The sequence below is a fragment of the Narcine bancroftii genome, chromosome 3, assembly GCF_036971445.1.
Source record: "Narcine bancroftii isolate sNarBan1 chromosome 3, sNarBan1.hap1, whole genome shotgun sequence".
In the NCBI taxonomy this organism is placed as follows: domain Eukaryota; kingdom Metazoa; phylum Chordata; class Chondrichthyes; order Torpediniformes; family Narcinidae; genus Narcine; species Narcine bancroftii.
In genome coordinates this window covers 194774174-194800984 of record NC_091471.1, presented here as the reverse complement: position 1 = coordinate 194800984, position 26811 = coordinate 194774174, and the positions used below count along the sequence as shown (strand labels likewise).

General features: G+C 41.1%; 1 protein-coding gene across 3 annotated transcripts in view; it reads right to left on the bottom strand.

Annotated features, from left to right (window-relative positions):
- alpk1 (alpha-kinase 1) overlaps window positions 1-26811 on the bottom strand; it is a 107519-nt gene that overhangs the window by 55083 nt on the left and 25625 nt on the right. For 2 of the 3 annotated variants that reach the window (XM_069926198.1, XM_069926196.1), the window contains exon 2: window positions 5495-5640. In XM_069926198.1, the coding sequence (XP_069782299.1) occupies window positions 5495-5603 (109 nt within the window). In that variant the 5' untranslated portion in view covers window positions 5604-5640. Of the gene's footprint in view, window positions 1-5494; window positions 5641-12209; window positions 12309-26811 lie in introns of all 3 variants that reach the window. The other variant, XM_069926197.1, reaches the window with a different exon arrangement.

The window sequence follows — 26811 nt, the reverse complement described above, 5'->3', positions numbered from 1 at the left end:
ACTCAGTGGGACTTTCTGGATTCACAGGGGTCAGGTGAACAAGTCCAACAGGAATTTTCCAGTGGGGTTTCCATTGCTCCTGTTTTATAACAGAGTCTTCTTGACTCTGACAAAAATAAAAGCCATGAGAACCTGCATGGAATTTCATGAATATACAGATTTATTAATATTTTAGGACAATCAGGAGCTGAACATTCTCATGTGGGACTGCAGAATGATTAATAATAAACAATCTTCCTTTTTTTTAATCTAACTTTTTGCTGTCAGATGACAATATCAAAAATAATTAAGCTAGGCAGCCATCTTGCTGCAACTGAGTAGAACTGGAGGAGTATCAGCATCTAGAAATGAACTCAAAACACTTTATAAAGTTTTTTTTAAAAAAGGGATGATACCTTGAGAACAAAAGAAAGGAGCATAACATCATCTGAACTGCATTGCAATTGGATATTTATCATCTATCACCACCCTGTCCCCATATCCATTTAATTGGTGGTGTGAAAAAGTGAGACAAATTGTAGCAAAGATTATTACTGTCAGATCGCCTTCAGTGAGAATGAAAATATTCAGGCTGATTCTGAAATCTACCCTGTTTAAATGCATATCATTTTTAGACAGAACAAAAATGACTCTTAAGGAGTGATCTTATACATTTGGGAAATTATGCAAGTTCTGGCAGTAATCTTCCAAGCAGTGAAAGAAACTAGAAACCAAGATAAAGGTGCATGTTATTTCCAAGCTTATAGCATTCTTAAACAAAAAACTCCCATTTTTAAAATTAGCTTTGTTGGTTCACTCTAATGGCCTGAGGAGGAGGTTCCTGAGATCATTATCCCAGTTTCATTTTGGAGGTCTGCACCATATCATTGGTGATTATTGGAGGCTCTTATTCTACTTTGACTGGAACAAAATTGATTAGGTCCTCTGGAAGATACAATCTCAAGAGTGGAAAAGTGTCCTACCCATTTGAGAAAGTTGAAGGGGCCCAGCGTAAAATGTAATAGGATTTCCATGATTCAGGTAGGCCTTCATTAAGAAACAATATTCTATTTGTATGTTGTGATTAACTACCTGCGCCCCAGGTCACAGAGAGAGTGATAGCAATGTCACGAGGTGTTCAGCTTGTCACAGCAAGATATCAGGTTTTGCAAATACATTGACAGCATCTTTTTTCTGATCATGTTTATCAAGCTCATTCCTCTTTCACTTCAGAATCAGAATTTATTGTCATGAACAAGTCATGAAATTCAGTGTTTTGTGTCAGCCTCACATAATTCATATTAATATAATATGAATATAATATATTAATATAAAATAATTCATATTATAACCATCATACATCATTACTATTAAAAAGAATTAAATAATAGTGAATCTGATGGCAATGGGGAAGAAGCTGTCCTTGTGGCACCGAGTGCTCATCTTTAGCTTCCTGCACCTTTTTGCCGATGGTAGCAGAGTGAAGAGAGCATGGCCTGGGTGGTGGTGGGGGGGGGGGGGGGGGAGTCTTTGAGGATAGAGGCTGCTTTTTAAGGCACCACCTCATGTAGATGTCCTCAATAGAGTATACTCTGGTGCCTGTGATGTCACAGGCCAAGTTAATAACCTACTGGAGTTTTTTTTATGGTCCTGGGAATTGGTGCCTCCATACCAGGCAATGATGCAACCAGCCAGAATGCTCTCCACGGTACACCTGCAGAAGTTTACAAGAGTCTTCGGTGACATATTGAACCACCTCAGACACCTAACAAAGTGTAGCTGCTGGCGAGCCTTTTTTGTGATTGCATCAACATGGAGGCTCCAGGACAGATCCTTGGAGATGTTGACTCCCAGAACTTTGAAGATCTTGACCCTCTCCACTACTGAGCCCTTGATGAGGGCTGGGTCATGTTCCCCTGACTTCCTTCTGAAGTCCATAATCATCTCCTTGGTTTTGCTGATGTGGAGCGCAAGGTTGTTATCATTACACCATTCAATGACCTGATCTATCTCCCTCCTGTATGCTTCCTCATTCCCATTTGTGATTCTTCTGACAACTGTGGTGTCATCAACAAACTTGTAGATAGCATTTGAATTGCACCTAGCCACACAGTCATGGGGGTATAATAAGTAGAGTTAGAGTAGTGGGCTAAGCAAGCATCCTTGGGGTGCGCTTTGTTGATGATCAGTGAGGAGGAGATGTTTCCAATTCATACTGACTGTGGTCTTCTGATGAGAAAGTCAAGGATCCAGTTGCTGAGTGAGGGTGCAGAGGCCTAGGGTTAGTAGCTTCTTGACCAGCACTGAGAGAATAATTGAAGGTTGTGCTATAGTCGATGAAAAGCAGCTCTATGCATGCTTTGCTGTTTTTGAGGTGACCTTTAATGTGCTTAAAGCTGCAAATTAAAAATATTCATCAAATATCAATTCCAAAAGCTTCATCCTTGCATGAATGAATGCTGTTAACTTGTCCTTTTTTAAAAAAGTGGTCTGAATAACATGACCACTAACTTTGCCAGCACCACGTCAGTGAAAGTAGGATGAACAAAATATCACTCTTGTACTATCCACTTATCTTCCTGAATCTCGGGAGTGCTGCAGTCTAACTGGCATCATCTAGGCTATTTCATATATAATGACCCTGAGCCTGAGCATTGACCAAAACTGGAATGATTGGTAATGGGAAAGACTTCAAGTGATCTCAGGTAGGGTTGTCCATTTCTTGACACCACCTATAGGACTGAGGGGTTTTGATTATTACCACTTTATAGGTCAACCATGTCTTGTCAGATCCTGCTTTTATACTGAAGACGCTACAAAAGACATGTTGACTCATTTTATTCTCAACCTGGTGAACTTTTTAACCTCTGGATCTGACTTTTCTATTGCACTTCCTGCCTTGTTTTACCCTCCATTATCTTGACATCATCTAAATTCTACTGTGCCTCTCCTGACCTGCATCATCATATTAATATTCCACCCCCTTTGACCTACTGAAACTTAGCTTAATTTAAAGTACTCATTCCTGTTTAAAATCCTTCATGACGTTAGCCATCTAGGTATGTAAAAGCATATTGTTGCTTTCTTCCTGTATTGAATGAAACCAGCCACATTCAGTGTGCTGAATAAAAATGACATCTCTCACATGAATTGAGACATGGCAATATTCCACACAGGTTGGAAGCTGCAGATGGTGTGGGTCATTACAAGATATTTATAAGGATAGCATAGCAGTTGGTCCAATGCTATTGTAGTGCCAATGACCCAGATTAGAAACTGGCACTATCTGTAAGGAGTTTATACATTCTTCCCATGACGTGCGGAGTTTCCCCTGGTTGCTCAGATTTCCTCCCACTCTCCAAAATCGGTTTGGTAGGTTAATTGGGCTTCATGGATCATAAGGGCTGCATTATTAAAATTTTTAAAATGTAGCATTAAAAAGAGAGCGTCTCTTCCTCCCTCCGCCACTTCTAAACAAATAAAAACAAGAACAACCCATTCTGTCTTAATATTCAGTTTAAAACATTCATGTTAGTTCTGTACTGATGGCTTAAGTTAAAACAAGTTCTCCCCCCAAAACATGGGTGCATCAGGGAGAGCTGCTGCCTCACACCTTCAGTTTCTCTGGTTCAATCCCAATGCCTGGTTTACATGTGGGCCTTGCACATTCTCCCTCTGACCTTGTGGGTTTTCCACAGGTGCTCAGATTTGCTTCCACTTCCCGAAGTTATGATGATCTGCCGGCTGCTCTAAATTATTCTGATGCAGCTGGGTGGGAAGAAAACTGGACTGAACTTGATGGGCATGTGAGAGAGGAATTAGATTGATTGGGATTGCTCTGAAAGCAAGCATAGATTCAATGGGTTGAACAGCCTCCTCTCACATCATAAGAAAATCTATAATCTATGAAATCTCATTCAACCCTGCATCTTAAAGTTTCCAGTTCCCCCATTTGTCTTCTCTCATCAATCAAGTTGAGTCAACCCACCAAGTCCGTATTGACCCACTTCTACTCATTTGCAGTAACACTAGGTTAATTTGTAATTTGCTGAGCCTTTGCTTGCTGAGATCTAAACCCTGGAGTTTCCTTCCTAGCTTTTTCATCATTTTCTCCTTCTCTCCCTTCTACAATGCTGTTTTGTAAGATACTGTTTTCACCAAGATTTTGGTCATCTGTCCTAATATCTCCATATCCGACTTGGGCATGAAATTTCATCTGAGCACATTGTTTGGGATATTTTGCTCCATCATAAAAGCTGAAGTAAATGGAACTTGCCATACCATGAGCTGCATGGTCCACTGTTACCACCATAGTGTTTTGACATTGAGGACATCCGATGATTGTTCACATTGTTTACATTTTCATCCTGGACAATTTTTTCCAAGAGCTAACCACAAATTTCTTGAGTGCTGAGGTGACGGAAAGTATGTGCAGTATACAAAGCATGCATATAACTGCTCATTGACCCGAGATGGATTGTATTACTGAAGCACTAGAAACTATCAGTAAGGTAGTTTGTAACTACTGCCTTGTTTGTCTGAATCAAAGTTTCAAAAGTGTGTGGATGACTAATTTAAAACAAATCCATTACTTGTACTCCAAGCTCTTCCTTCAGAATGCTTTATTCTGCATGCATATGATGGCTGGATTGTTCCTTGCTGGAAGATATTGGGATGAAGCGAATAGTTAAATCCAGTCATCCTTGAGTTTCAAGTGGAATAAAGAGGCAAGCTTGGAAGATGCCGGCTGCACTTTGCTCCGAGTTGAGACTTTTCACCAAATGAAGCTATTTGGGCTTTTAAATTGAAGCTGCTCTCAGGAAAGCAGACCACTAACCCCTTCAAACCCACCTGAAAATGCAATTACTCACACAGGTTCATTTCTTGGTGCAATACTTTTACCAGCACAGCTAGGAATTATAGAAAGGTGTAATGAATGCATGCAACAGACCTTATTGCCATTTGCTGAATGTATGTGTCTATTGCAAGGCAGATGAGTCTGAGGTTGTCTCAAACTACTATACGCTGTCATATTTAAAAGGGAGTGTAAATAGTGCAGTGTGTTTCCTTCAGGTTGGCCTTGCCTTTCCAAATGTATAAAAATTTGACATCTTATGAAAAAAGTCATATATACATGGGAGATATAAGATTTCTACAAAGCAATTTAGAAGTATGCAAGCACACCAGTCCCAGAAGGGGTAATGCCATTTACACAGTGGATAGTGCACTAAAGATTTGTCAGTAGCAAAGGTTTGCTGACTGTTCTATTGTAGTGACCACTCAATCCTTGTGTTTATTGGAGCTTAAAATGAGAACTGATAGCAATTCACAATAACAAAATGCATTTCCTTCCCTTCTCAGCACCTAATCCTATTCGTGCGCTGTTACTTCTCGACACTTGTCCACCAAAAAAAAATTATGGTGCAGAAATTACAGAACATCACGTCTGCAAAGTGTGGACTGTGCTGCCGGGTGCTGTTGTAATCCTTTAGCTCGGCTTCTCTGAATCTCTCACCTTCACACTGCCAGTACTCTGTCTTGTTCTCTTCTGACGGTTCAGATGGGGGAGCATCAAGGGCCTGCTTACACTCCTGTAGGAGTGATATCACCTCTTGGTTATTCATGACCGCTCACTTCCCTGGGTGTTGAATGATCAATTACCTATGGGAAGACACAAAAGCCAAATAAAAGATCCTTCAGGCGAACTACCTGGTGAACAATGGGGAGAAATGATTAACTAAACCGTCATCAATTATCTGCGAGTCTCAAGCAGGGCAAGATAATGCTCGAGTTACATCAAAATACACGCCAGCCTCCGTGGACATTATCTGTCAGTTTCTAAGTTCCTGACTGAGTTTGGTGCTGGGACGTTAACAGCTGCGGCACTCTTTCTCACATACATATAGACACATTGCACCCACTTCCCAGCACCTACACCACTGCTTTCTTTTAAGATTAATTCAATGACTGACTCTCCAGGCCACAGTGTACATCCATCAAACAGGGTCATTTGTTTGAGCTGCACTTCAAATGGAAGCCTCGTTGCTTGTCTCAGCTGCTGTTGCTCTGATATCTGGCTGCATTTGCAGATTTCCGCATTCCGACAGCAACTCTTAAACAAGTTGGCATGTGCCGCCAAGTTTTAAAATTTGACCTGATTTTACCTTTTGTGCATCTTCTCCAAAAATGTTTAAAAAGTCTCAAAGGGAAATAAGGTGGGCCAGCGAATCACTGATCCACACAAAATCTTTGGCTTGGCTTCAAAACAAAGGACTCTACATCACCTTTGTTGACCTCACCAAAGCCTTCGACACCGTGAGCAGGAAAGGGCTTTGGCAAATACTAGAGCGCATCGGATGTCCCCCAAAGTTCCTCAACATGATTATCCAACTGCACGAAAACCAACAAGGTCGGGTCAGATACAGCAATGAGCTCTCTGAACCCTTCTCCATTAACAATGGCGTGAAGCAAGGCTGTGTTCTCGCACCAACCCTCTTTTCAATCTTCTTCAGCATGATGCTGAACCAAGCCATGAAAGACCCCAACAATGAAGACGCTGTTTACATCCGGTACCGCACGGATGGCAGTCTCTTCAATCTGAGGCGCCTGCAAGCTCACACCAAGACACAAGAGAAACTTGTCCGTGAACTACTCTTTGCAGATGATGCCGCTTTAGTTGCCCATTCAGAGCCAGCTCTTCAGCGCTTGACGTCCTGCTTTGCGGAAACTGCCAAAATGTTTGGCCTGGAAGTCAGCCTGAAGAAAACTGAGGTCCTCCATCAGCCAGCTCCCCACCATGACTACCAGCCCCCCCACATCTCCATCGGGCACACAAAACTCAAAACGGTCAACCAGTTTACCTATCTCGGCTGCACCATTTCATCAGATGCAAGGATCGACAATGAGATAGACAACAGACTCGCCAAGGCAAATAGCGCCTTTGGAAGACTACACAAAAGAGTCTGGAAAAACAACCAACTGAAAAACCTCACAAAGATAAGCGTATACAGAGCCGTTGTCATACCCACACTCCTGTTCGGCTCCGAATCATGGGTCCTCTACCGGCACCACCTACGGCTCCTAGAACGCTTCCACCAGCGTTGTCTCCGCTCCATCCTCAACATCCATTGGAGCGCTCACACCCCTAACGTCGAGGTACTCGAGATGGCAGAGGTCGACAGCATCGAGTCCACGCTGCTGAAGATCCAGCTGCGCTGGATGGGTCACGTCTCCAGAATGGAGGACCATCGCCTTCCCAAGATCGTATTATATGGCGAGCTCTCCACTGGCCACCGTGACAGAGGTGCACCAAAGAAAAGGTACAAGGACTGCCTAAAGAAATCTCTTGGTGCCTGCCACATTGACCACCGCCAGTGGGCTGATAACGCCTCAAACCGTGCATCTTGGCGCCTCACAGTTTGGCGGGCAGCAGCCTCCTTTGAAGAAGACCGCAGAGCCCACCTCACTGACAAAAGGCAAAGGAGGAAAAACCCAACACCCAACCCCAACCAACCAATTTTCCCTTGCAACCGCTGCAATCGTGTCTGCCTGTCCCGCATCGGACTGGTCAGCCACAAACGAGCCTGCAGCTGACGTGGAATTTTTACCCCCTCCATAAATCTTCGTCCGCGAAGCCAAGCCAAAGAGAAAAAAAAAAGTCCATGTCAGCTGCAGGCTCGTTTGTGGCTGACAAGTCCGATGCGGGACAGGCAGACACGGTTGCAGCGGCTGCAGGGGAAAATTGGTTGGTTGGGGTTGGGTGTTGGGTTTTTCCTCCTTTGCCTTTTGTCAGTGAAGTGGGCTCTGCGGTCTTCTTCAAAGGAGGTTGCTGCCCGCCGAATTGTGAGGCGCCAAGATGCACGGTTTGAGGCGAGATCAGCCCACTGGCGGTGGTCAATGTGGCAGGCACCAAGAGATTTCTTTAGGCAGTCCTTGTACCTTTTCTTTGGTCCACCTCTGTCACGGTGGCCAGTGGAGAGCTCACCATAGAACATGATCTTGGGAAGGCGATGGTCCTCCATTCTGGAGACGTGACCCACCCAGCGCAGCTGGATCTTCAGCAGCGTGGACTCGACACAAAATAGAAACAGGAAAATACATCAAAGTGTAGCAGAAACTCAGCAGGTCACACAACATTGATAAGAAGTTAAAGGCAGTTGACATTTCATCAGGAGAGGCACGTAGACCCCAGCATCTGCAGGTTTTCTTGTCAGCAAAAAATGTTGCCTTTCACTTCCGATGGATACTGTGTGACCCGCTGAGTTTCTCCAGCACTTCTGTGTACTGCACGAGACCCCAGCATCCACAGATTTTTTTATTGTTTACCAACAGACATTCATTTTTGTATTTGGCATTGAATCCCTCTCTCGCCTACCTCCCTAACTTTAAACAGTGCTGAATAGGTAAGAGTCCCCGGTAATATTGACAAGGGGAAGGTGCTTGTCCATTGGTAAATATGCCAGAGGTTTGATAGAATTGCTATTGTAGCAGTGGATCGAGCAGCATTGATGAGAGAAAAAGAAAGGTCAAGATTTTGGGCCTGAACCTTTCATCAAGGGCACGGATACTGTTCAACATGCTGTTCCCTCCAGCAGATTTTCTTTCTCGCTCTAGAGTCCAGCACTTCTCATGTGTCCTTGTTACAAAAGCTTTTGGACTACTAAATTCTAGAAGAACTAGTGGCATTTGAATTATTTGAGTCTGATATGGATTGGCCAATCCCGTTCAGGATGGCTGCCTGTAACAAGCGGTGTTCTGCAGAGGTCGGTCTTGGGGCCACTGTTGTTTACAATTTATATTAACGATTTGGATTGTAGAATGAATGGTTTTATGGCCAAATTTGGGGATGGCACTCAGGTAGATGGCAGAGCAGGAACTGTTGAAGAAACCATAAAATTGCAGAAGGATATAGACAGATTTCTGCTGGATCCTCCTGCCGGATACTGGCCAAAAATATGGCAGATGAAGTAAAATGTTGAGAAGAATCCAGTTCTACATTTTGGCAGTGAAAATAAGCAGGCAGAGAACTATTTGCATGGGGAGAATATTCAATCCTCGGAGGTGCAAAGAGACGTGGGCGTCCTTGGGGTGAGTAATCTAAAAGTTAATGCCCAGGTGGGATTGGTAGTGAAGAAGGTGAATGCGATGCTAACATTCCTTTCAAGAGGTACAGTGTATAAGAGTAGAGAGGTGTTAATGAGACTCTATGGGGCACTGGTGAGACCCCACTTAGAGTACTGTGTACAGTTTTGGGCCCCTATCTTAGAAAAAAATGTGATGTTGTTGGAGAGAGTGCAGAGGAGATTTGCCAGGATGATTCCTGGAATGCAGGAGCTGGCGTAAGATGTATTCATTGGAGTATAGGAGAATGAAGGAGGATCTCATAGAGACATTTCGAATTCTGAAAGGTTTTGATAGAGTGAATGCGGATATGATGTTTCCCTTGATGGGTGAATCGAGGACAAGGAGTCATAGTCTTAAAATTGGAAGTTGTCCAATTAAAACAGAGAAGAGGAAAAACTTCTATAGTCAGAGGGTCGAGGATCTGTGGAACTCACTGCCGCACAAAGCAGTGGAGGCCAGATCACTGGGAGCATTTAAACAGGAAATGGATAAGTATCTCATTAGTAAGGGTATTGGGATATGGGGAAAAGGCTGAAAATTGGAACTAGGTGTGAGCATAATTCAGCTTAGTGTAGTCATGGAACAGTCTCGATGGCCTTAATGGCCTACTTCTGCTCCTTTAACTTGTGAACTTGTGAAAACGACAAAGCAAAATAATTCAGTTATTAATGGATTAAAGGATCAAAATAGTTCCCAATCTTGGAGAATATCTTGGATTAAAATGAGGACCAAGAGCTGTGAAACTGAAGGGGTTTGTGCCTTTCTGGACCTATCTGGTATTTTCTACTCTGTGCCACAAAGTACACAGAGGAGGAAATTCCTTGCCACAAGCCCTTGAGGTGTATGTGATTGGGAATTGGAAGTTGAGTAAAAGTAAAAATTAAAAAGTGGACATTTACCCCTCCATAAATCTTCGTCCTCGAAGCCAAGCCAAAGAAAAGAAAAAAAGAACAAAATGTTAGCTTGTGTTCTCTCCGTGATAAACGTATGGTCAATGGAAATTTAAGCAGAACATGTAATAAACTGATAATCTTATTAATTATTTGACACTGCCAAAAATTAATATCCACATTTCAAAGCACAGTTTTAAGTATAGGAGATCATCTCAAAATAAAACACAACTTGAATTTCCGCTGGCAGCTTTGGTTTAACAATATGAGTTGCATTTCATATAATTATGTATTTATATTGAGTCACAAGTTTATAAAGCATTAAAATAGACCCTTCAGCCCAAAATCATTCATGCCTGAACTAGTTCTATTTTTCTTTATTTGGCCCATATCTATCCAAACATATCTTATCACTGTACCTGTCTCAATAACTTTTAAAAGCCATAATTGCCCTTGCCTCGACCTCTTCCTCTGGCGGCTCGTTCCGTATACCACTACCCTCTATGTCAAAATATTGCTCCTCAGATTGTCTTTAAATCTCTCCCTTCTCACCTGAAACCAAAGGCCACTCATTTTAGGCTCCCCTACCAATAGATGGAAATGTTTCATTCAAGTCTTATCAATATGCCTCACAGGCACTTTTCACCACGATAGCAAATGAAGGAATGATCATTTCTGGTGACATTTGATCATGTTGTCTGGGGCAGGAATGTTTCCAGGACATAGGGAGCACTCTCATTACTTTTAATATTGTCTTGGAATGTTTTATTTCCACCTATGGTGACACCAATTCATCCCAATTTGTACAATTTGTGAGGCTTGGAAACCAACAGCAAATTTCAATAGCTGCTGAACCATTCTCTGTCTGAAAGGGTACAGTCAGGGAGGTGTCCAGCCCAGTATATCAGAGACAAGAACTACCCGATTCAGTCTTAAAATGGGAATGTAAATGGGGACCTACCAGGTGTGTCTGAAGTAAGTGGTTAGCTGGGGACAGGAGGGCCACCATATATGTACTTACATGCACAAGCTCCTCCATTCATTTGTAAAGAACAGTCTATTCAGTGGTCCTTACAGGAACCTTTGGAGAATACTCTCAAAAGAAGGAAAGAAGGGGTTTTTTGGTGGCTAATGTGAATTGAATCATTTCTCCTGGCCCCACAAAAATGGTGAAGCCCAGCACCAGCAGTTGGGTGTCATCAAATGGACAGCACTGTGGGTCCATGGGTGCACCTGACCACTCACTCCATCCCTGGATGATGTATGCTTCATACCTGCCTCTCAGCCTGATGCCAGCACAGTTGACACAATTCCATTCATTTGACTAGGATTGGCAACCTTCACTGCTAATAACTGTAAAATTTGGGGTGGGAAGGAAATAAATAAATAAATAGATAGATAGATAAGAATAAAAAAATAAGTGCCAGTTTAAAATTGTAAAAGTGCATGTTCTTTGAAGTAACACATAAATCATTGGTGAAGATGGGAGCAAATATTCAGCCAGTGGAGTGCCTTGGTTGTGCTTTGCTCATAGCAGTTGTTTGAATAAAGTTGTGTTTGAATAAAATGACGTCTCCCAGGATGAAGAACTGGTTGATGCCGCTCGCCGTTGGGGTGACTCTCTTAAGTGTCTCCTTATCCCTGCTTAATAAGTCTTTTTCTTTATTAGTCATTATTAAGTATATTTGTAAGACTTTATCAGTAAACTTTGGGGGGGGGGGGGGGAATAATTATCCACAAAGTTATTGTTTGTCTTTCTGGCAACTCCGTGAAGATAAAGCAACAGTTTAATGATTTCAAAGAATGTGACTGAAAATAAAGTAAAATTCTTTAAGGTTTATATATTCGTGCCAGTGAAGTTTGTTCAGTGTAAGTACAGTATTTTTTGACTTATGAACTGTTTATTCTTAATGTTAATGTATTAGTTAGGAATTGTAAGAGTGAGTCTCAAGGAACCGGAAATCCAGCATCTAGGCAGTGGATGCTGGGAGTTTCACTGTGGCATCTTTCCTTTTCTATTTTAATAAATTTAAATGATTTTTAATTAAAATACCATTACATATACTTTAAATGGATTTGTTCTTAATATTTTATTTATAGTGTTAAACTTTATAAATAAATTTATATTTTTTAAACTGTTTTACAATGCCTCTAATCATCTAATGTATAGAAATGGTGAAAGGATCTTCCAATCTCATGTTGTCAGGGATCAAGCACCTGTCTTCATTGATGAGATGGTGGTGGAGCAGGTTAGTAGCTTTGTTCCTGGGAGCCCACTTTTCGGAGGACCACTCCTGGGGCCAGCACCTGAGGTAACTGTGAAAAAAAAGACACAACAATGCCTCTAATTTTTAAGAAGTCTCAGGAGGCTCAACATGTTATTGATTATTTCACTGGATGCCTACAGGTGTGCAATGGAAGGTATACTGACTAGTCTGCCTGGTATTGAAGCTCAAATGCCCAGGGAAGCAGAAAGTTGTAGACATGGCCAAATCCATCACGGACGCTGACCTCCTGTCCACTGAAGACATCTTCATGAGATGCTGCCTGAAGAAAGCTGCCAACATTGTTAAAAATGGCTCTTCTCACTACTGCCTTCAGGCAAAAGTTACAGAAGCCTTTAGCGTCGAAACCTTTGGGGGTTGAAACTTTACTGCTGCTGAAGTATGAACTCAGGGCAAGGGTTGGAATGACTTTAAGGTATCTGCCCCAAAACTTATCCACAAAACTTTTTCTTTCATGAACCAATTTATATTATCCCCATGATCTTGAAACTGATGAGAAATATAAAACCACCAAAGCCAAGAGAGAGATGCCTTTTACAAATGTCCTTGCAGGAAATAGAAACTTGTATGAAAGATAAAAGGATTTAATCTCAAATTTAAGCATTAGTCATCACAGAGGACCAATTATCTTATTGTTTTGCAGTGGAGGCAAGTAATTATGACAGTTAAATTATTCAAGTAATTATAACAGTTACATTTTCTGATGTCAAAGTTTTCAGGGTCTGTGATTGGAAATCTGTCAATCTGAGAGAAAAAGAAACTGCTTAAGCAATTTTCTGAAACGACCACAATTGTCTCCAAAGACTCCAAACACTTTGTCAGCAGTGCTGACACCTGACAACTGGGGCTCTAATGAAACAAGTGTTACTGTGAGGAGCAGATGTGTCAACCCTTGCTAGAAGAAACTGAAGTGTATCTTAGGTCAAGGTAAAGGGTCACTGCCATCTGCCCTCTTTAGTGCTCAGGCGTATCTGAGAGAAACAATCAGCTCAGCATTGATCCATCTTCTGTTTCGCCACAGATAAAAGTTGGGCACGTTATTAGCTGCACTGAATCTGTATTTCACAAATACTTCACCACCTCCATGCTGTCAAGACCCCTCATTTAAGACCCTCTTGCTTTCCGAAACTTCAGTAGATACATCCCTAACCTGGCAAGCACTTCCTGACAACAGGACAACTCCCTGCCCATGATGGTGAACGCTGTGATATTCCTGCCACAGTAAATGGTTCAGAACTTAGGGAAGAGCCTCAGGATGCATGCATGAGGACTTGGCTCTTGTCAGAAGGGTGATTTTTTTCAATTCTCCTCCTTGAATATAATTAATAATTCTGCCTCCTTGCCTCCCTGAAACAGAGAGCGATGGTTTTATCAACTTATTGAGCTGTCAAGAGGCTGGGGAACAAACAGGAAAGTGGAGCTGAGGCCAGGATGAGATTACCCATGGGCTTCCTGAAAGGCAGAATGGAATAAAGGGGCCAAATGGCCGTGTTCATTCCCTTATTTATTACGTTCTGATTTCCAGCAAGCTTTTGACTTGACCTCATTTTCTATTGCCACAGATAGTGTCATGAGGTTTGGATCTACCATCTACAATGATCCACATTTACAGCGTTTAAAAGACATTTAGATACCCAGGTGAATAACAAAGTTTAGAGGGTCAAACACAGGCAAATAGGACGAGCTCAGGCAGGCAGCTTGGATAAGTTGGGCCAAATGGCCTGTTTCCGTGATATATAATGTGCTGACACTGAATCTACAGCTTAGTTTTGAAAACCAGAAAAACTTGGGCAACTGTAATCTGTGGAAGCTTCTAAATAAGTAACTAGGGAAAAAGTGGTTAAACATTATCTTGATTTGATGAAAGGAGTTTATTGCCATATACACAAGTACTACATGAAGATACAATGAAATTCTTGCTTACTGCAGCGACACAGATACAAAAACTCATGAACAAACAATATGTAAAAATGTGCTGCATGAGAAAATAGAAAAGGATTCACAATTGGTAGTTCAAAAAAATACAGACAGCTGTGTTATTGTTCGGGTTGTATTGGGGGGGGGGGGGGGGGGGGGTGTTCCAGAGCATAGTTGCACTCAGAAAAAACTGTTGTTGAAACTAGACATGCCCTGCTTCAGGCTTCAGACTTGCACATAACAAATGCCTTAATTTGCCAATCCCCACTTGGTTTTGTTCTTCCAGCACCCTCTGATCTTCACTAGTTATATACCTGTGCAAGAAATCAGTGCACCTCCAATTCTAGTCTCATCACCATCCCCCATAGTTAATACACCTTTCATTACTGTGCCCACAGTTATCAATGCTCCAGCATTTTCACTCTAATATTTATTGGACTTCTACCCTTCTCAGCTTCTTTAAGATGATCCTTAAATGTTTATGTTTTTGATTAAACTCAAAACCATCTGCCAAAACCTATTTTAAATTGTTCATTAAAAAAGTTAGACATACAGCACTGTAATAGGGGCAATTTGACCCTACATGTCTGTTTCGCTCAAATTACACCCCATTAAAGATGGGAGGAAACCGGAGCCCACAGAGAAAACCCACACAGACACAAGGAGAATGTACAAGCTCCTTACAGAGAGCACAGGATTTGAACCCAGGTCATGTCCCGATTGCTGGCACTGTAAAGACATTGCACTAACTGCTATTCCAACATGCCACCCTGTGAAATGTGGCTATGTTACAATTTTGTTTGGTAATGTTCCTGTTGGATGGGTTTGCTCCAAATGTTATTGAGATGTTCCTCTGCTGCTTGCCAAAAACTGCTAATGTGTAGCTGGTACCAACACCCAAGTAAACATTCCAGCTTTAGTCAGGCTACCACCCAGAAAGACCAACCCCATGAAACCCAATGACACAAGTTTCTCCCCAGCATTCATATGGGCACAGTTTGACATCACCAACATTCAATCATGTGATAGAGGAAAGAAATCATATGATCACTATGGATGGGGAACTCACACTGATTGATCTCCCATGTTGGTATCTAGTGTTCCCTGTGGCTGAAGCTCCACACCTGATGCACAAGTTCAGGAAAACAGAAGGCTCCAGGGCAGAACATTCTGAACCACTGGTTTGTAGAGTCATTTCTTAAGATGGGTGCAAAGTAAAATTTAGGCATTCAGCACAGTAACAGGTCCTTCCAGCCCATGACCCCGTGCTTCCCAGAATGTGTGATTTTTTTTTAAGTCCTTAAACATCATGCTTTCTTGATTTTATAGCCTATTCCGATATTTATTATTTTTGATCAAAAATAATGATTAATAATTAATAAACAGTGGTGGGCACATGGAACTTGCTGCCAGACAAAGTGATTGGGGGGCAGGTATGTTAGCTCCCTATAAGAAATGCTTGGAGAACTGCACGGATGGAAGGGGATTAGAGGGGTCTGGGTCAAACATGGGCAAGTGGGGCTGAAGCAGGAGTGTATGCTATTCAGCATGGACAAACTGAACTTATGGGCCTGTTTCCATTTTGTAATACCCCTTGAATCTAGATTCCATTGAAATGTAACTCTGGATATACCAATTAATGGACTAGAAATCTTCTGGTAATGGGACATATACAACAGAAGTCATCAATGAAATTTGTGGGTAGCACATAAAGATGCCATGAAAGTTTCTGGTCTATCTAATTGGATACGGTTGAGAACATGCCACCCTTATCTAGCCTGGTATGCTTCAATTCCATGCAAACTAGTGAACTTTTCATGAGCTCAGGGAACTTGAGACCCGTAACATAAGAACCAATTGGAAAGAAAACCTTAATGGAAGACGTGGCCCAAACCTTAATGCCACACTATCTAATGATCATATTGAAATGGCAAAAAAAAAGCTGAAGTGAGAAAGAAAAAACTCAACAGGTGTAATAGAGTTAAAAAAAAAACTATTCTCAATCCTGTATTTGTGAATTTATCTCATTAAAGTATTTGTATTTTGTGTTATTTTAATAATGTTTCCAGTGGGAATGAGTTTCGTGGTGTACGCCTCTTCTGTACCTCCTAAACCCCTCCCTTCCTGTTCCTCACACTGCTTGTTACTTGCTAAGGGTAAGTGTGGGGGAACTGAGCTGCTGGGCTACTTTAATGTTTTCTTTGAAAAATGAATTGTTTATGTTATCACTCTTGATGTATATTGTTCATTGCTAATATTGTTATGTTTTATAGTTGGTTTTCCATTGTTTTAACCATTAATGTAAAGTTTATGTATGTTTTTGTCTTACTGGTCATTTACCATATGCTGGTCATACAATCAATGTAGCTTCGCTGAGATTTCACAGTGTAAATTCTGTTATCTTGCAAGCTTATGAGAAAAAGGGGGAGAAAAAGAAGAAAACTCAGAAGACAATGGTTATGTTATTTTGTCTTCTAAAAGGCACAGACTTATTAAATGTATGATTTTGGCCAGTTAGTTTCTCTATGCATTTTTTTTTAACTTGCGCACTGGGTGCATCTGTTTTTGCTTTGTATATATAGTTTTTTTAAAAATATATAATTTGAAAGGATTTCAAAATGTAAAATGTTTTCCTGGGCAAATCATAAAAGCTCTCAGCTAATACCATGTACACAGAGTTGAGTACATACTGAAATGTTGAAACAAAGTATCTGTCGTCATCTTCTTCTTCTGGCTAACCATCCTCTAGGATGATACTGGTTCCTTTCAGTCAGTTTGTGGGGTTTGATTTGTGTGTAATGTACAGGCTGATCCTTGACAAGCACTGCTTGCTACATACTTGGCAGGTGAGGCCAGGAGGGGCAACAGGCAGAAGTTCTGTTTCTCTGAGCTTGTTTTCAGAAGCCTCCACATCTTTTCTGATGATGTCCCTCCACTGTGAGCAATCTTGAGCCAGATCCTACCATGTTGGTGAGGCAATGTCAGCTCTCTTTAGGCTCTTATGTAGAACATCCTTGTACCGTACTCACTGGCCTCCTAGCTTTTGGGTACCGTGGACAGTTGGCCATACAGGATGTCCTCAGGCAGTCTTCTGTCAGACATTCTGACAATATGTCCTGACTAGTTGGGCTGACATCACCAAGGTTGAAACTGCTGGCATTCCTGCTCGAGAAAGGACCTAGACATTGGAGACCTTGTCTTGCCAGGTGATCTTCATCAGAGAACGTAGGTGATGCTGCTGGAGTTGGTCAAGCTGATATGGGCACCATGTCTCACATCCATATAGCAAGGCTGATATGACAATGGCCTTGCACTTGGTGGCCAACATGATGTTCTGTGACCAAACCCGATCTTTCAAATGACCAAAGGCAAAGCAGGCATTTCTGGTTCTTTTTTTAAATTTTTTTTTATTTTTCACACTATGAACCATATTGACCAAAATACACATAAACATTTCCCTCTTGAATATACACGGTGTCATTTTCTCCCCTTTTCCCCCCTCCCTTCCCTCCCTCATTTCCAACCCCCTCCCCACCCACTAAACATTCAACATATACGATACATTAAACCCATTAAACAATGTCATCACACAATGAAAATAAACAAGAAAATTGTGTCATCTACTTTTACACACTGGGTTAGTTCATTTAGTCTTCTATAGATTCTGTCATTTTAGGTGGTGGAGGTCCGCGGTAGGACTTCTCTGTTGTGTTCCATGTACGGTTCCCAAATTTGTTCGAATACTGTGATTTCTTAAATTATATGTTAGTTTTTCCAATGGAATACATTTATTCATTTCAATGTACCATTGCTGTACTTTCAGGCTCTCTTCTGATTTCCAGGTTGACATAATACATTTTTTTGCTACAGGTAAGGCTATCATAATAAATCTTTTTTGTGCTCCTTCCAAATCGAGACCAAGTACTTTACTAATTATATTACTTAGAAGAAAGATCTCTGGATTTTTTGGTATGTTGCTTTTTGTGATTTTATTTAATACCTGATTTAGATCTTCCCAAAACTTTTCCACTTTCTCACATGCCCAAATCGCATGTACTGTTGTTCCCATTTCTTTCTTACAGCGAAAACATCGATCTGATACTGTTGGGTCCCATTTATTTAACTTTTGGGGCGTGGTGTAACCAATTATATTGTATCATGCGTAACCTCATGTTTATTGTACTTCTCATAGTTCCGGAGCATAGTTTTTCCCATGTTTCATTCTTTATCTTTATGTTTAGATCTTGTTCCCACTTTTGTTTGGGTTTAGAGCTTGTTTCCTCATTTTCTTTCTCTTGCAGTTTGATGTACATGTTTGTTATAAATCTTTTAATTATCATTGTGTCTGTAATCACATATTCAAAACTGCTTCCTTCTGGTAACCTCCGCCTGCTTCCCAATTTGTCTTTCAAGTAGGTTTTCAGTTGGTGGTATGCAAACATTGTACTGTGAGTTATACCATATTTGCACTTCATTCGTTCAAAAGATAATAATTTATTTCCCGAAAAACAATTTTCCATTCTTTTGATCCCTTTTCTCTCCCATTCTCTAAAGGAAAGGTTACCTATTGTGAAAGGGATTAGTTGATTTTGCGTCAATATTAATTTTGGTAGTTGATAATTTGTTTTTTTCCATTTCTACGTGAATCTTCTTCCAAATGTTGAGCAGATGGTGCAGTACTGGTGAATTCCCCTGTTGCACCAGCTTGGCCTTTCTGGTTCTTGACTCACTCTCGACATCTAGAGAAGCGGAGGATGTTATTGTACTGCCCAAGTAGCAAACCTTGTTGGTAGCATTGAGACAAGTGTCATCAATGAGGACAGTTGGTTTTTCGTAACTTGAGCCAGGGGCCGGTTGGTACAAAACCTCTGTCTTTTTCAGGCTGATTGTCAATCTCTGGCACATAGCAGCTCTAGAAAAGTGACTGGTGATCTCCTGTAAGTCTTCAAGAGAGTGGGAAACCAGTGCTCATTCATCAGCAAACTGTAAATATGTACCTGAGGAAAAGAATGCAGAGACACTGCTTGTTACTTGTTAAGGGAGAAAAAGGGGCAGAGAAGGAAGAAAACACAGAAGACAATGGTTGTATTATTTTGTCTTCTAAAAGGGAGCAATTTAATGCTCTTTTCCTACACCCTATGGGTACCTGTAACACTGGTGCCGTGACTCTTTGGATCTTCAGATCAGCTAGATGCTCACTGCCATGGATGCTGTGCTATCTTCCTGATCTACATTTCAAGATAAATGTTGGATCAGATTTAGATAAGACTGTGGATTTGGGCATAGTGCTGTAAAATGAGTATCCTCAGTGAGTTAGAGACCTCTAAGTATCATTTTTGTTCTTTACAATAACTTGTCTTTCTACTCCATTTTCTCTCTGTATAAATACACACTACACAAGTACATTTAATAGATGAAAGTGTATGCTACAATAATAATGGATGGGTTTGCTAGTCCTGGGTTGCCAGAAGGTAGGGGTTTTGAGCTCACTGATAATGCTGACAGTAGGGACTTGCTCATACCTGATAGTTGTGCAGTTATGGAGTTGTACACTGATTGTACTCCTGGTACTGTGGTCCATGAGAGATTATCTCCACACTTACATGCCTGGCAGTGATGTTGATTCCATCCACCATTTCACAGACATGTTTAAGCAGTTAGGTGCTCAAATTAAGGAATTCATTGTGGCATATCTGAGGTCAGCTGGTGTTGTAAACAGGAATAGTGACTACCAGGCTACCTCTGCCGTCCAGAGCACACAATGTGATGTTGACAGACAGGATTGTCCATATATGACAGTCTATATTAAACCAATAAAGAACTCTAGATATTCAGAGGTGACAACTCTGATAAACACTCTGTCCAGAATGGATTGACATGACTAAAACCCATCTCAGAAAGCAAAAGATTCCTGTGTATGACCAAGTGGAAGAAATTGTGGGCCATTTGATGGGCAAGGCCAAAATGTTGCAAAAATTGCCTCACTCATATGGTTGACATCTTTCAGGAGATGAAGAAGAATTCTCCGATGTCTTCTAAAAGGGAATTCTCTGATGTGAGGTTCCAGTATGCAAGGTATGTAATGACCCAAACCACACCACCATTTCACACTGCAGGTCTGAGAGAATGTGTTTTGCCTGCCTCGCCCTGGGCCACACCAGACTGAATTGCCCTTTCCAACCCTATTCTGAGGGAAACTAGCTGGCCTGTATTCGGAGGGAGGCAGTACAGGTCTCACCACAGACTCCCAAACCGATGATCTGTGAGAAACTCGTGTAATGACTGAAGTTGTTTATCCAGAATATTCACAAAATCGGCAGTAGTGACAGTCTTTTCTACACCCCTGTAGTGATGGGTGCAACAGTAAAAATGGGTGGAATGTTGGACAGTGGCTCAATGGCCTTCAACATCAGTGAAACAGCCAAGATGATACTGAGAAAAGCTGAGGTGATTACGGACCAAAAGCAAATCAACCTGAATGCTATCCTTGTTGGAATGTGGTGAGGATAATGTTGAACCAAAGTATGCTTTTGACATAGAGATGGAAGTATATGGCTGTAAGATATTCAACCCTACACTAGTTGTCCTGGGGCAACAATGATAAGTTGATACTAGGAATGAATGTTATTAAATACGACTTGCATCAGTCTAAGCTTCGTGAGCCCTATTGGAAGACAATGTCCAGCCTATGCTGAACCAGAGACCCTGAAACCAAACAATTCCTATCTATGCTCTCTCGACTGAGCCCCTGGAGAGGTGAAGATATTCCTGACAAGGTTGGTACTGTCAGGTGTAACTCAGCTACCTGCCTCAAGCCTGGGTGTGAATATCACATCTGGGGAAAACTGCACAAACATACCGTTGTTTCCCCAGGCAGCACCATCATGACAATGTAATCTTTAACTCACCACTGGGTCCCACTGTTTTCGCTTTGTGAAAGAGGTTTTTTTTGTATAGTTTGAAAGGATTTTAAAATGCAAAATGTTTTCCTAGGCAAACCTTAAAAGCTCTTGGCTAATACTGTGTACACTGAGTTGAATACACATTGAAATATTAAAATAAAGTATCTGTACGTAGTTAAGGAAAAGAATGCCGAGACATTGCTTGTTACTTACTAAGGGCGAAAAAGGAGCAGAAAAGGAAGAAAACTCAGAAAGCAATGGTTGTTACTTTGCCTTTTAAAAGGGAGTGAATAAATGCTGGAAAACAGTTCTGAGTTGTCTCTTTTTCTATGCTCTATGTGAACCTGTTACACAGGCATCAGTCAATGCTGCTTTTTGGACCTGAGCCATCTATCAGGGTTGTGGAATAGATAGATACCGGAATAAAAAGGAAAGGTTGGGGGGGGGGGGAAGAGTAGGGACAAAGGAGGAGAGAAGGAGCACAGCCTAACAGACCAAAGATAATTTGTGGTTACAAGTGGTAGGATTGAAAAGAATGAAACTGACAAGTGATGGGAGGATAGAAGGAAGGGAAGAGGGTTGGCAGCTGGGGGAAGGGAAAGAGAGACAGGTGAGGGAAAGTTTGGGAATAGTAAGGAACAGAGAGACTTTGAATACAAAGCCATAAGTCCTCAAAGATAGCAACACAGGTAAATAATGTGGTAAGAAGGAGGCATATGGGATACTGACTATCATTAATTGGGGCATTAAATACAGAAGCAGAAAGGTCCTGCTTCACTTTTATAGATCATCATTCACACCTCAGCTGTACTCCTGTATACAGTTCTGGTCACCAAGTATGGTAAGGATATACAAGTGCTGATGCAGGCATAAAGGAGATTCACAAGGATGTTGCCTTGAATGGAGCAGATGTGAGGAGAGACTGAACAAGCTAGGTCTGTTCTCCCTGAAGCAGAGGATGTAAGGAAGGAGCATGATCGAGGTATATGAATATTTGAGGGATTCAGATAAGGTAGACTCCAGGAAGCTATAGCTCTTAGGAGAGGTAAATAAAACTGAAGATCATTGATTTAATGTAAGGGATAAGAGATTTAGAAATGATCTGAGTGAGGCCTTCTTTGTCCAGAGAGTGGCAAATACCTGAAATGCAATGCCTGAAGGAATGTTTGATGCTGGGTTGCTGTTACCACTTGAGGAGTGTCTTAACTAATATTTGCATTGCTTATACATGTGGACCAAGTTCAGGGCAATGGAGTTAATTTGGAAGGGTGCCATGGAGAATTTGCCACAGATTTCCCAGTGGCATATTCATTCTCTCATGCCCATTAATTCCCCCAAATCTCTTGTTACGTGTGTAGATCAGATATAATTCACAACACCCAATTAACTTACCAGACAGCATTATCTTCCCTGTTTCCACCCTTTTAGTTCACATTTTCACTGTTACTCCAAGATTGTTTAAAACCAGTCATCTCCCTTTGACTCTTCTGAACCTTGTGCAGTGTCCAGCCAATGACCATCATCCAGTGCCAACCGTACACATAAAATTTGGCTGAGCATCTTAATGTTTGTGAACTTTACAGTTTACAAGTGGCTGCTTTTTCTCTGTACATTACTACAATAAGTTAACTTCAAAAGCACAACCTGAAGTTCTCAAATTATTTATTACTGGATCTGTTCCTATTCCAAGAGCCTGATGTTGCTGAGCTATAGATATTTAAGATCTTGAAGTCCCTTTCCCTAGTTTGGCAGTAAATGGACCATCTCCAGTTTTATCTGTGACACATTTAGAATGAAAGGACGTCATGATGTTGAAGTGTCAAGGGTGGGGGAGGGGAGGTGGGAGGGAGAAGTGCAGCATTCATGGAGGGATAAGACAATTATTACACTTGGTTACATGAGTATCATTCACTGTGTGATCGTCATTGGCACTTGCACATTCCCGAGGCACTTAGATTCCCTTTCCCACTTTATTTGACACCCTCCCCCAATTACAAGAAAGAATTATGGAAAGAGTGGGAAAAGAGATGATAAAATAAACCTAATTATAGAATGTGGAACAGTCCTGAACATGCCCTTTGGCCCACATGTCTGCACCTAATTTGATGACCTAAAATTTCAAAAAAAATATTTAAATTGAACTAAAATTGCTGCTTGCCTTTGATAGATATCCCTTCATCCCCTTCATATAAATGTGTCCATCTGGAAGCCACTTAAAAGCTACCATTTTATCTGCTTGCACCACTACTCCTAGCATCCCATTCCAGGCACCTATCCCTCTGTCCAAAATATTCGCCCCATACATCTTACTTAAAATTCTTCCACCTCACCTTAAAATGCATGAGCTCTAAAGAGTGACACTTTTGGCCAGGGGTAAATGTTTTGACTGTTCACCCTATTGATGCCTCTCATAATTTCATATGCCTCTATCAGGGCTCCCATCAGCCTTCTATGCTCCAGAGGAAACAACCCAAGTTGGTCTCTAAACTAGGCAACATCCTGGTAAGCCTCTTCTGCACCTATCCATAGCTACCATATCCTCCCTATAAAGGTTGGAGGGGGGGGGGGAGGGGGAGGAGATAACCAGAATTACACTCAGTATTCTAAGCACAGTCTAACCAGTTTTATATAGCTGTAACATGACTTCCTTATTTTTTGATGCTCTGCCCATTGAACCCATGCCAACTAGACGCCTTCTTTCCCACACCCTATCTATTTGCAGGGCCACTTTCAATGAGTTGTGGACCTAAACCTTCCCTCTCCCCATCAGTAATTTTGAAATGATTAACTATAAACATTCCCCCTACGGCACAGACATTCCCCTGATAATCAGCCTCCCAAAGTGTAGCACCTCACATTTATCTGAATTAGATTCCATGTGCCATTTCTTTGCCCAAATCTGCAACGGATCTATATGCTATTGTATTCTTTGATAATCCTCTACATTGTCTCAACTTCACCTAGTATTTGTATTATTTATAAACTTGCAAACCATCCATCAACTTCATCTAAATCATTTGTGCATATCACAAATAGGGTTCCAAGATCGATCCCAGGAATACATCCTCTAACTCCAAGTATAAAGTCCTTACTTTGTCCTTGAGTGGTCTTGCCCTCTCCCAAGTAATTCTCTTCTTTTTAATATAAATATAAAATGCCTTGGGATTTTCTTTAATCCTGCTCACCGAAGTATCTCATGGCTGCTTTTGACTTTCCTCGTGCCGTGATTAAGTTCTTGCCTTAAATCTTTATTTTCCTCCAAAGTCCAGTCCAACTGTAGCTTCCTTAATTTACTTTTACTTCTTGATAAAGTTCATGGCATCTATCATCATTTAAGGTTCTCTGATCTTGTCATCTTTTCCTTCCTTCACACTGGAACCTTAAATCTAATTAGTTGGTCCTTAAACAAACCCCTACATGTCAATTGTGGGTTTCCCAATAACAGCTGCTTCCAGTCTACTCCCACTAGCTCTTCTCTAATCTTGTCATAATTTGCCATCCTCCAATTTATTACTTTCCTATAAAGGCCATGCTTATTCTCATCCATAGTTATTTTGAAAGTTAAAGGAAGAAAGATTATTGTTCACAAAATATTCCCAAATTGAAACTCTGATCACCTGACTGGGCACAGTTGTCAAAAGCAGGTCTAGTCTGGCCCCCTTCCGGGCTGTCTGCATGTGGTTTCACGAAACTCTTAAATTCTTCCCCATGTGACATTGATACTAAGATGTCCCAGTCAATATTGAGGGAATGAATATCTCCAATTATAACAACCCTGTTGCTTTTGCAACTTTCCATAATCTGTCTACATGTCTGTTCCTCCACCTCCCAGTGGCTGGAGGTCTATAGTACAGCCTGATCAAAGGGATTGCACCTGATCATCACACACAGTACCTGAGCCCTCCCATAATATGCTCTCTGTGTGCAGCTGTGACACTCTCCCTGATTAGCAACACTTCACCTCTTTTACCTCCTTCTCTATCCCGTTCAAAACACCAGGAACCCTGAGTTGCCAATCCTCTCTCTCTTGCAGCCAGTCTTAAAAATGGTTTGTTGAAAAAAAATATAGATGCTGTACATTCCAGGATTTGGTGATTTTTCACCCCCTTGACCAATACACAGGTTAGTCCATAGTTGAATCACTGCAAAACTGGCTAAACACAAGGAAGTGTGAAAGAAAGCTCGACCCTCAAGCTTGTCCTTAAAAGGCTGCACAGATCCCACTGATCAATATCTTTATCTGAAAATGGACTTTAGCAAGTAATTTATTATTAACTGCATATGAAGCCATTTAATACTCTCAAAGAAGAGGTGTTGCAAATTAACAGTGCAACATTATATTTAAATTGAATTCCATGTTGAACTGTGAGTGGGTTTCTTTGGCTTACTGAAATCAACTTTAACTTCAGATGTTTATTTTCAGCTGTTTCGACTGTCAATAACAGTACTTTTTATTTCTTTTGACAATTGTATAAAGATTTAATGAATTAGATGCAGAATAAAACAAAAACCGTGTTGTAGGGCAGACATTGTGGTTTTAACGTGCATTGATATGAAGGGATTCTTCACTTTATATTGAAACACTTTTCGAGCATCGTACAAAACTGGGGGAAGGGGGAGGATCTCAGTGGCATAAAACCCAGCAGTGACCCAAGAGGTAAACTGCATTTACATTAGTTTCTGACAAGAATCAAATTAGGGCCTTTTGGACACAAGAACAGGCTTCTAGACTGCAACAGATGGGCCTGAATGTGCTCCCTAGGCAAACTATCAGCGACATCTGTAGCCTCCGAATTCTGGTGGTCTCAACCAATTAACGGGAAAGAAAAGGAGGCCTCTGCATCCATCCAGTCGAAGCACCAGCACGCACATTATTGAAACTGAGCCAGGCATGGGTAAAACGAGGATTAATCACAAAAAAAAATCCACAGAGCTGCAAAGAGGCACTGAAAGAGCTATAATGGAGATATTCAATATGCTAAATCGGATTTTTCTTTTTTAAAAAAAAACTCCTTCTATGAGGGAAATTTAATCCATAAATTGTATTTCTCCAGTCTCTCATTTCCCATCATATGCTCTTTAATAAAAGGAGGAACCTGTTTTTATCTAATTGGATTTTTTGAAATAAAACCTCGTTGGCAAATAATAATGTTGCTGCAAGTAATAAATTCTGAGGAAGGAGAGGGTCCAGGGAGCGAGGAATAAACTCAGTGTCTCAGCTAATCTGATGATGCCTCAATACAATTCCACTTGCTAACACCCACAGTTCAAGGTATTCTTTTTCAATGTTAATGAGACGAAGAAGGGCTTCTCCTCTCATAAATATGTATGATCTTTGGACGTCTGCTGTGGCAAACTCATGGAAGTGTAAGAAGTAAACCCGCTGAATGCGCTAAAATGCTATTAACTAATAAAGCTTGTTCCTAACATGAAACCTTTAAAATATAAAGAGCAAAATTTTGGTAACAGAATAGAGAACATAATTAAAGTTCTACAAGTAAAATTCTAGTGGAAAAACAAGTTTGCAGACGCTGTGATTGCAGTAGGAACACAAAACTGCGAGAGGAACTCAGCAGGTCATGCAACCTCCATAGGAGGTAAAGATATATAACCAAAGTTTCAGGCCTGAGCCCCTCTTCACTAGTCTAGCATTTCTTGAAGAAAGGCTCAGGCCCAAAACATTGGTTACATATCTTTACCACCTATGGACATTGT